The 12,220-nt window shown below is 39.7% G+C and overlaps 1 protein-coding gene across 3 annotated transcripts in view; it reads left to right on the top strand.

Moving 5' to 3' along the window:
- Positions 1-12,220, top strand: part of cv-c (RhoGTPase activating protein) — a 550,236-nt gene that overhangs the window by 190,432 nt on the left and 347,584 nt on the right. For 2 of the 3 annotated variants that reach the window (XM_076523451.1, XM_076523452.1), the window contains 2 exons: positions 252-491; positions 2,216-2,409. In XM_076523451.1, coding sequence (XP_076379566.1) covers positions 252-491; positions 2,216-2,409 — 434 coding nt within the window. The remainder of the gene's footprint in view (positions 1-251; positions 492-2,215; positions 2,410-12,220) is intronic. The other variant, XM_033472618.2, reaches the window with a different exon arrangement.

Consider the following 12,220-nt stretch of genomic DNA (forward strand, 5'->3'; position numbering starts at 1 on the left):
CAATATATAATAAAATCAATATATAATAAAATCAATATATAATAAATTCAGTATATAATAAATTCAATATATAATAAATTCAGTATGTAATAAATTCGGTATATTATAATTCAGTCTTGTGTGATTTTTACGAGGTAACGAACGTCAGCGATTTTTAGCGGACTCGATAGGTTTAGCGCGAACTGAACGGAAAACAGGACGAAAGCCGTGGTTGCTGGAAAAGTCCTTACGGTCCATCTAATTTTTCGCAGCCCCGTCGTCCAACAAGTGTCATCGCAAGGAGACGTGGGAGAGGATCCGGCGGCGGCCGTCGAAATTAAATTCGCGGAACGACAAGCATCCGCAGGACGTGTGGATCAAACGGGAGAGCGTGCACACGCAGACGAAAGAAACCGACGACCAATATTCCCAGGACGCGGTGGACAGCAGCAGCGGCCTCGACGACACCCTCCCGAGGATGAAGCCCCTGAGGCCGACCAATCTGCCGCTGTGTGAGTTTCATTAACGTCCGCCGATCTATCGGCCCGCTAATGGGGCCCCTAAACACGCTGCTCGCGTCTCGATGCAAATTACGCGGCACGAAACCTCGCCATTTCAGCCGACAGTATTTTCCAAACTCAAACACCACTTTTGTCCCGTCTGTTTGCCAAGCAATTTAACCGGCCCCGGCGTCGGAAAAATTTCGTTGGTAATTAACGTGGCCATCCACGGAAACAGATATGAACCGTATAAATATTCAAAATTCCGCGGGGAGAGAGTGCCGGAATCGAACGGACGCTGGATTTATGCGACGTCCCTTAATAGCCATTTTTCAAACCGTTCTGCAACGCTTTTCGGTCTGCAATTAATAGAATGCGGATCTCTCTATTTCGAGACAACAATTCTCCGCGCCGATCGCGAAAAGCAGCGGCCAGTTAGAATTTTTCTTCTTCCTTTAACAATCTTAATATAGTGGAAAATCGACAAACTGCATCTTCCTGCTATAGTAAATTCTCTCCAATTGTCACTTAGCTTGTAAACAAAAATTTGGGAAGAAGAGATACTACTATTATTTTTGTAGTTGGCGATTGTCAACAACGATAAAAACGAACCGCGTGAGACTCGAATAATCGCATTTCTTATTTCTACATCATCCATTTTTTGTTCAGAAGCTGAGCGACAATTGGAAAGAATTTACTGTATTCTGTATTTTTTCTACTCGTTTTTACCATAAATGTTGAAAATCCGTAGTCTACTGATTATGAATTTATATATTTGCTAACGGCATTCGTATAATCGAATAAAAATGATATTACCTTATATATTATGATATACAGGGTGTCCCAAAATTATGGTACTTCCGGGAAATGAGGGGTTCCTGAGATCATTTGAAGTAACTTTTTCCTTAGCGAAATTGCAATCCGCGGCTTCCTTTACGAATTATTAACGAAAAACAGTGACCAATGAGAGGCGAGATCAGCTGCCGCGAGGTGGCCGAGCCAACGGCGCCAGCGGTTGAGCGGTCGAATCCCAGCTCAGCTGGCGCGAGGCGGTCGATCCAACGGCGCCAGCGGTCGAGCGGTCGAATCCCAGCTCAGCTGGCGCGTGGCGGCCGAGCCAACGAGCGCACGGAGCTCGGTTCCGTTCATTGGCCCGAGCAAACTCGTCCCTCATTGGTCAGTGTTTTTAATGAATAATTCGTTAACGATGCCTCGGAGAAAATTTTTGTAAAGGAAAAAGTTGCTTCAAATCACCTCAGGTATAGAATATATATGTGTATAATATATATATATAATCACCTCAAATACCGTAATTTTGGGTTACCCTGTATAAATAATAATACATTCGACGATCATCGGGCTAGCGATGAAAATATTATTCTGATTCCGTGAGAATAATCTACAGCAAATCCCTAATTAACGCTTTGAATCGAAGCTTTGAAAACAAAAATGAACAATTTGAGAAGACAAGGTACGATTATTCCAGTCTCGCGGCTCGTTTTTGTCGTCGTTGGCAATCGATAACTATAAAAACGAGCCGCGAGGCTCGAACAATCGTATCCCCTCTTCCCAAATTGTCCATTTTCGTGTGCAAGCCTGAGCGCCAATTCGGGAGAATTTATCGTGGAAATTTCAGAACGAATCATTTCGAATTCAGAATTCGGATGCAGTAATATACAATCTTTTACGCTACCTAATGTACCATTTTCCCTGTTTGTTTTTTTTGGCGGGGGTAGGTCTGTCCACAACAGCGAGCAGTTCGTTGAGTTCCGGGGAATTGTTGGAAACGCTGCCGCGCGCACCGTCTTCACCTTCCGCGGCCAGCCTTCAGCTGAAACCGGAACCCTTGGCCGTGGAGATGGGCGGAAAGAGCAGCAGCGCGCCATTATTGGAGAACAACGGCCCGGAGAAGCCGAACGGGAAGGTGCCAGTGAGTTTATTCGCTATTTCTCAACCGTAGTTGTATTATTCCGCTGTCGTACAGCTGTACCAACCAGCGCGCGAGACTTGTTGCCGCGAAAATCGGATCACCAGATTCGCGGGAATAATTCCGCGAGCCCAGCTAGCGATCGAGCGACAATCTCTATCGTTACGTAACCATTACCGCGGCCTTTACAATCCGCGAACACTGTAATCGCGTAAAATCCGCAGCGGTCCGCGCTCATGATAAATAACCGCTCGGTTCCGGATCGACTGACAACTGTCGAGCCGGTTACGAAGCAGCCGCGTGTCCCGGCGATGTTTCTTTAAATATCGATAACAAGCCTGCGCGTACGGCCACGGAGAGCACGAAGTTCGGAGGTTTAGCCGTGGAGTATCGTCCTAGCTTCAATAGGGTGCATTAATCACGTAGCAGTAAAGCGTGTATGGCATTTGGCATCGAGATAACCGAGCGCAGATACGTTCCACGGGACTGTTGCTCCGTTCGGTGATCCGCGCTTATGGGCCACCATTAGTCTCTGCCCACGTGAAGCGTGTACGTTGCGTGGCATTGACCATCGCGAACACGGTATTTGTATTTTACTCGGATGTATCACGGCGCGGCGAGTCCGTGTGGGCCGGCGCGGCGCGCGGAGACCATCGCTGGATTGACACTTTGTTGCCACGATCAACCTTAATTTCCCTTTCGTGACAGGTATCTCCACCTGCTACGCAGCCTCGAACGTCTCGCGGTCTCGCGAAACGGCGTCGCCGATCAAAAACGTGACCCGTAATCGCATTCCGTTCTCGATAATCCCTGTAATCTCCCCGCTAGTTTCGGCAACCGGCGTGGCATGCGCAACAGTATAAATAGATTTCTGGTAATAATATGTTCACGCTTTCACTGCCACGCCAACAGTCTCGAAAATTTCACAAACTTAAAATATTTATATGTAGAGAATTTGTATGAAGAGAATGTAAGATGGGGGGGGGGGGATTTGTGGGGTCCCTTTCACGTTGTTGAGAACTCTAGGATGGAAAGGATAAACGATTTGGAGGGTGAACTATACGGTAAAAGACATTGATTTAAGCAAACGAAATGTATTCGAAAAATTAGATCGTTACAAACGAAGGAAATGCACAATAAAATGATGAAATGATACAGAATGTGATGTGTCGTGAAGCTCACGAGTGATACGATCAAGCGATCGAGCATGGTTACGAAGCTGTGACGAAAGTTGCAAGTATAATGGATTAACTCTTTGGACCACAGGATTTCAGAAAATAAAATAGACCCATGTTGCACCGAAATTTTATTGCGTTTTAAACTAAACAAAATTAGTATATTTATAACAGCAAATAGATTTCTAGTAACAATATGTTTGCGCTTTCACTGCCACGTCGACAATATCAAAAAAAATTCATAAACGAAAAATACTTATATATAGTTTTTACCATGCTTATTTTGTAGTATGGTAAGAGGATTTGTGTGGTCCCTTTCACGTTGTTGAGAACTCTAGGATGGAAAGGATAAACGATTTGTAGGGTGAACTATACGGTAAAAGACATTGATTTAAGCAAACGAAATATATTCGAAAAATTAGATCGTTACAAACGAAGGAAATGCACAATAAAATGATGAAATGATACAGAATGTGATGTGTCGTGAAGCTCACGAGTGATACGATCAAGCGATCGAGCATGGTTACGAAGCTGTGACGAAAGTTGCAAGTATAATGGATTAACTCTTTGGACCACAGGATTTCAGAAAATAAAATAGACTCATGTTGCACCGAAATTTTATTGCGTTTTAAATTCAACAAAATTAGTATGTTTTTATTAACAAAGGAATCACATAATATAAAAACATAAAAAATCATAATCATTCAATTCAATTTGTTATTATAGGGTGGCACTCAAATAGTCCCACCATGCATTAAAGTGCATAAAAAATATGTTTATTAAATTATTATATAATTTAATCCCACCGTGCCCTAAAGAGTTAAGCGAAACTTGATTGCAAGCGTAACGAATAATAAGCTGCAAGCGCAGTGATACGTACAAAAGCGTATCAAGATTAACGTAACTATAGCTGATAACTGACGATAACTGCTAATTAACGTGATCGCGATGCGAGGGTCTTTATTTATGTCAGCCATCGGGTAGGAAAGGAAAAGGAGTGGTATTTTTGAATATTGGAAGGCCTAAGCAGCGCTGAACGCTCGTTACAGTGCACGAGGGCAATGCCCTAACGAACAGCGCTGCATGGAAACAACGGAAAATAGGCAAGGGATTCGATATTGGGATTATTGAAAGGACGGTCCAGGCGCGACAAATGCATCGACGATATAATCAAGGCGGCCGTTTTGTTTACATATTGGGGGTCGCTCACCTGGGCCGGCTTCGAGCTCGAACAGCTGAGCTCGACGCTGCGTACAGAAGCTAACGTCGTGCGAGAAACTCTAAAAGAGAGCTTTGAATTTTAGACACATTCAGTATTATATGAGAAAGAGAATTTTTTCATTTGTTACAACTAGAAATACTTATTTACCACTTGGAATCACTTCCTTTTTTACATCAGAGTAACGTAACCTACCAATTTATGAAAAATACAGGTAGGCATTTTGTGGATCGATTTAGTCAAACTAATGCCTTCTACGAATTTTACGAATTACAGGAAATCGTGTCGCACGAAAATTTGCAAATGTTTCCTCTTACAACGCAAATAATATTGCTATCGCGTATAAACGAAACAGTTTGCTCCATGTAAATTCAACGAAAGAACTTTAATTCAACAAATTCGAACAAATTGTGTGGTTACAATTAGTTTAATTAACCCCTTAATGCACAATTTAAAAAAAAAACCGACCAAAAAAAATCAATTTTTTTTTATCTAAGAAAATACATATTTGGACCTTAATTTCAATAAATATGTAAAAAAAATGCAAAAATTACTAAAAATTCAATAAAAATAGTGGATAAATAATTATAGTGAATATTGAATCGCATTGCAGATCGAATTTTGTACCCATCGTACTGTTTTTCAATTACCAGTTACTATTTTGAAGGGGAAGGAGGAGACGAAAAAAAAACTGAAAAATATTTAATTTTACCTAAATTTGTATTAATATAATAATAATATTTATTAGCTGAGAAATATATAATAAACTAAAACTATTCAAAATTTTCTTTTGTATGGTAAATTTCAAAACAAGGTGCAGCACGTAGCCCAACATTCCTTATTTCAACATTAGAAAACATACCTTTTATACACTAAAAATCCAATTTACTCTCTATAAAAATACACCATAAAACAAAAACGTTTTTATATGTTGACACTAATAATATTTGTAAAAAATAAAAAACAATTGTCTTTGAAGAAATTCACTTTGATAACGTCTACTTTACTTGCATCCTAAAAGTGCATATTTTATTCCTGAATAAGCAAAAAATAGAAAGAGATCGGAGATAACTGGAGAGTAATAAATAAATTAGTCATAACAAAACTCACAAAAGTGCCAATGCTAATTAGATACGCAATAATGGATATAGATAGATAGAAACAATTACCAGGTCAGAGATGCTTATAAGTGTCACCCTAAAAGGCCATATTTTATAATCCCAAATAAACAAACTTTACAGCTTACAATACAGAATTACACGATGAATATCAATAAATTGAATGTTTTCCTTGGTTTTTATTAAGTTATTTTTACTGCCCGGATATATTCGAATCTGAACATTTTAGCGACATAAGTTGCGACGCCGACCGTATATATACGGGTCTGCACATTTTGGCCGGTTTTGCACGTCCGTGTTAATACGTTTCTGCGCGTTAAGGGGTTAACCCGTCATTTTTATTCATTTTTACATTTTCTAAGTTTATTGCAACGCGCATTGTACGAGAAATAGCGTTGCATGAAAAAGATGGCCGCGCAAAATTATTGCCACATATTTTTGCTTTCTCTCGTGTAAGCTTAGAAACATTACGATATTACAGTGCGAAAGAATGCAGATCGAAAGATATGCAGGTATTTTGTTCGTCGGATCGTTTCCCGAGTTGCTCCCTTTTTTTTCAGTCGCGTGCGAAGCCGTTTATTGCTGGTTGGCATGATCGTTCCGACGCGTTCAATGGTATCTGCCTATTCAGATTCCCGCGGAATCCCGGTAATATCAGCCGGCGAGATTGCGAATTGAAAAGTACCAAACCTGTGAATTGGAGCCGAAAGATATCCTTTTCGGGGGTACGTTTTCAAGCGGTGATCAATACGCCGATGTTTCGAGCCCCGGCTGATTGGAACCGAGGATCGAGCTGCTAATTCCTCGGTTTTCTCTGTTGGAGCTTTGAAAAGAACGTCGTCGCGATATTCGCGATATTTTTCAAGGTACAGTGAATAATTGCGATACTCTGTTTCGCGGAGAGAGAAAATTATAAATTTGACACGAGAATCTAAGCTAGAAAATATAGAAATTGTAGAGAAGACTATGAAAAGCAAATCATTTTATATTCATAGAGTTCGAATGGAACATGTAACACAAAGTAATTAGCAATATACTTCTAATTAAGAACAAGAATTACAGTAATGCCTCTCTAATTGACGCATAGATTACCCACAAAAATGAACAATTTAGGGAGAAGAGAGACGACTATTCGATCCTCGCGGTTCATTTTTATAGTCACGAATTGTCAACAACTATGAAAACGAGCTGCAAGGCTCGAATAATGGTATCTCCTCTTCCCAAATTGTCCATTTTTCTGCACAATCTGAGCGTCAGTTAAGGAGACATTACTGTAAATAGAATATTGTTTTATATACGTATACAAATCATTCTGTTCTTTCAATATGCTAGCTGTACACAATGTTCAAAGTCTTTTATTATCTCGATAAATGTTTTCATTAAATTATCTGAAAAAAGCTGAATAAAGATCTGAATAAAAGCTATTCCTGTCGTGGTTCAGCGAGCGAAGATTTAATTGAATAAAAATTTCGCCGGGATTTCAATCGTATTATCGTTGAAATCAATCTAGTCCTAGGACTCTGATTGAAGAGCGACTTCTCGATGATACCACCGATGCTCGTCATAAAATTGAAACTTTGTTAGCAGGATGGAGATCTTAAATTCCCTCCCTCACGACGGGGTTCGCGGCATCGTGTACCCGATATCTCTTAACCGGATCTGATTTTCTTTAATAGAACGCACACGTATCGGCCGGACAATGATTGTACAATTGATATTTTGTGAGCCTGATGAGCTTAATTCTCCTCACGGCGGGTATCTCCACCTACTCTTGAGATCTTCGATGTATCTCTCGAGCGAATCGCTTCGGCGCAGATAATATCGCGCGAGCGCGGACGCGGCTCGAATATTTCTTTTTCGAGATTTTGATTCATGCAGCCCTACCGTGCGTCGTCGCAACCTCGGTGACAGCGAAGTTCGCTGTAGTTTTATTTTATTATCGAATTGTGCTATGAATCAATTTAATTCTTTGACCTCCACCGCTCGGGGACAAGGCTAGCGATAATCATGGCGCGTTGAAAGTTAATAATTTTTGTTTCGCGAAGTCTGTAACAGTACAAGTTTATGCCTAATTCCATTTGGCTTAAATGACAGTCACGACGACAGACTCCAGATTCTTTACTTTGAAATAGTTCAGATTGCAGGGATGCGATGTCAAGATAAATATAATCGTGTTAATTTAAAAATGCAGAGTTATTAAAAAAAAGTTATTAAATTAAGAGCAAGCTAATTGTAAGAGTAATTATCCAACGCTTATACGATTTCATGTGGATGATCTAAGGAAATCAAAACCGCGAAAGTTTCTCAAAACGATGAAATCATGTTCAGATTAGAAAGTAATTGAACAACGATACGAAATAGATTTAACGAGCTGAATTGCTCTTGTCGCTGATTAATCGACGATTTTACGGTCTGAAATTCAATCATTCGAAAAATTGTGTACACTTTGCAGTTTCATACTGTTCGCGACTTTGTGCTTCGCGTATAAAAAGTTGATCGACAGTATTTTATAGCGGCGATTCGATCATGGAACTGCCACTGGTTGTAGTAACTAATGAATGCAGCTTTTTCCTATTTGGAAGCTGGAAAAATCGATAGTATAATGGGGACTCGATAATCGCTCGAACTGTGCGCTCGCTATTTTTAAACCTTTCATCAACAATTTGCACAGCTAATAGCCGGATACCAGTTTTTCCCGAGCCCATTTTACTCGACGGGTTTCACCGTTCTTGTTTCGTCGTTATTGTCCACTTCAATTTCAGCGGTATGTTAGGTAATCAGTCGGATACAAAGCCGGGAAATATATCGGGGATCTAGCGAAGCGTAGTCCTGCATAAATTTCGTCTAGAAACCGGTATTCGCTTATCCTTGTACTTGAACTGTTTGTACAAATTTACCTACATCTTCCTGGGGATAGGTCGTTAACAGCAAGAATCGAGTAGCATATATTTCCTTGGATATTCACTATGTCCATAGATACGGTTCTCTTTTCTTTTATACAACTTTTATTTCACGCAGCATCTCGTTTAAAGCGGTAATCTTGCAATGACCTCGATTATATTTCGATTACAATTGGTCTTGTAATTAAAGCGCGGAGGATTGAGTGGACAGAAATGTTCAATTAACACCGTGCCGTCCGGTGGCACCACTTTGGTGCCATTTTAAAAAACTGAAATAACATTTGAACTATATTTCTTGGGTGGTTAAAAGGCAGCAAAGCAACTATAGCATTGTGGTTATTTAACTAAGAATTAAGTACGAAAATTCTTCGATGACATATCTTAATTTTAGGGATTTATATTACCGCCATCTCCGAAATTTTTTTTAAAATCTAAAATTTCCAAGCTATCATGCCGGCGTCAAACAAAAGAATCATGTCTAAGATCTGTGGACGGCATAGTGTTAGCAACCGTTAATAATTCGTAAACAAAGCCGCAGATTGCATTTTCGCAAAAGAAAAAGTTACTTCGAATGACCTCAGCTACCCCTCATTTTCGGCTGTTGAAATAATTGTGGAACACCCTGTATACACTTCGGTGAACTGTTATAGTTACCAGCGAGTAAGTACGGCGTTAGGGTACTCATATTCCAGCGCGAAATCAGGATGATGGAAAGAGTGGTTCCATGATAAAAGACAGCCCGAGTCCCGTGACTATGCGATAGATCGACCAGTATATGCGACTTCGGCGAGAATTTTAGTCCGGCCAGATATTATAACTCATACCCCGGCACAAACCATGGTGGACAACCGGTCTACGTAAATTGTTCAAGGCCACCGTGGACGCTTTGATGCTAAAAACGACTCTTCGCGTCGATGCACAACCACACAGCCAATACTCTATTTACCTCGAGAATTTTTGCTGCTCCGAGCACTGAATAAAATACTGGCTGAACTATCAGGATGAAACACGAAACTCGAACCTCCCAACAGCGCATTCCCGTTCAAGTAATTCTGACATTTGATCGATCCTTTTAAAGAATGAATCGTGACAGTATAAATGGTCGTTTAAAATGCTCTCGCGGAGGGGGGGGGGGATTTTTATCGAGAGCGAGCTTGATGACCCGTAAACATCAGATATACTGCGAGTTTAATCTGTGCGAATGTAAAACATCGATTTTGCGACCTTCGAGAATACAGAGTGTGTGGTAAATAAAAATGCAATCGTTTATTTGCGAATCATCCATTTAGTTTAATCGGTAGAAGCGAACTATAAATGCGCAAGATTGCAACGTTCGGAGTCGCGTCGTTAAAATTTGCGAAACGCGCAATTCTCTTTCAACTGTTTCGTTTTTTTGCTTTTTGTAAAAATTCGCGCGTTTGAAATCATGCTGCCGCTATATTAATTTCAGCAATGTCAGCCAATGAAGGGGAATGTTTCGTGTGCCGAGACGGATTTATTCGACCGAATAGCAAACGGAATTTCTGGATGGAATATAAAAATGTAACCGAAGAAGAGAATATTTAATTGCGATACGGTGAAATATTCACGGGCATTCGGCGTTCGCTGAATAATTATTTCCAGTGGAGGCTAAAATTAATTTCCGCCGGTGCACTTGAAAAAACAGACGCGAAGCTTTTAGCTCTCCGTCCACAATCAATTTTCTATGAGCTCCGGCGTTACGTCAGACGTGCCGCTAAATATTTTCGCGTTTTTAGCCCGCGGCGGTGTGCGTCTACTGCAAAAAATGCAGCAGAAAAACAGAGTTCGCCTTCTTGAAATTGTAATTAGATCATCCTCGATAACGTATCGAGCATCGAAAAATCTAATCTCCGTATTTCTCTCAGCATCAGGATATCTCGCGTATTTTCCGTTCGCATAATTGCGAATTTTTTTTTCAGGAACGCCTTACTTTTGCCGCGCGTTGCATTGTGCAATCCCTTCGCGTTCCCGCACGCTGCGCGGTGAATTTTTATGCAGCTAGGAATATAAATTACAACGGGATCTACAGGTGTTGCACTCCGTTGCCTCCGAATATTTTTCTTACCCCAAGGCGTTGAATAGTATATAAAGTTTGCGATACGGGCAGTGTTATGAACGCGTGCGAAAAGATCGACAAATTTATCGATCCACCCGTTCCTTGGTTACAGCCCTGAGTGCGTAAATCACGCGTGCCTCGAATAGTTGTTGTATAGACGTGTTATTAATTGCTCCGCCGTGTACTTCAACAATAATTTTATATCGAACCTTATCTTATTTCCATATTTATGGGTCAACTTTGCAGCACGGCTTTTCCAAACCAAGAATTACGAACGCAAACATTGTGCATCGTGATTCATATAGAACACAGTATCGACGAGCCTGCTTCGTCCTTTAAAACGTAAAGTTCAACTGCGCGAGGTCAATAAATTATTTAATTATACAGTCCATGGTTTGCAACGACGCACAACTTCGTTTTAAACGATTCTTTTCGAACGTATTTACTAACGTATAACATAAGTAATAGTTAAATCAGTGCTCGAACGAACAGTATTTCATCAAATTATCATTCTATTCGACAAATCAGTATTAAAACAAAGCTTTGTGCACACGGAAAACACCATTGAATAAAATCTAGAAAATCCAAAATTATTTAATAAATTCGAAGAACATGAAATTTAGCATTTTTGCAAAAACATGAGAATGCATAATGATCATCAATTTCGTTATTTGCAGATTGCGGATTTGATACATTTGTGATCTTTTGTTTACGACAAAATTAGTGAAACTTAAATTAATAGAAAAATATTGTATTTAGGTTACTGAAAATTGATTTTAATTGATACAGAAATTTGATTTGAAGTCGCTTCGACTGCTGGGTTTTTAGCGACTATGCGATCGATTATGTTATTCTTAGTTATATCTGTGATGAATGCATAATGATCATCAATTTAGTTATTTCCAGGTTGCGGATTTGATACATTTGTGATCTTTTGTTTACGACAAAATTAGTGAAACTGAAAATATTGTTTTTAAATTACTGAAAATTCATTTGAATTGATAGAGAAATTTGATTTGAAGTCGCTTCGACTGCTGGGTTTTTAGCGACTTTGCGATCGATTATGTTATTCTTAGTTATATCTGTGATGAATGCATAATGATCATCAATTTAGTCATTTCCAGGTTGCGGATTTGATACATTTGTGATCTTTTGTTTACGACAAAATTAGTGAAACTCAAAATATTGTTTTCAAATTACTGAAAATTCATTTGAATTGATAGAGAAATTTGATTTGAAGTCGCTTCGACTGCTGGGTTTTTAGCGATTATGCGATCGATTATGTTATTCTTTAGTTATATCTGTTATATTTAAGTGGTTTCATA

Source organism: Megalopta genalis, chromosome 7 (assembly GCF_051020955.1).
Source record: "Megalopta genalis isolate 19385.01 chromosome 7, iyMegGena1_principal, whole genome shotgun sequence".
In the NCBI taxonomy this organism is placed as follows: domain Eukaryota; kingdom Metazoa; phylum Arthropoda; class Insecta; order Hymenoptera; family Halictidae; genus Megalopta; species Megalopta genalis.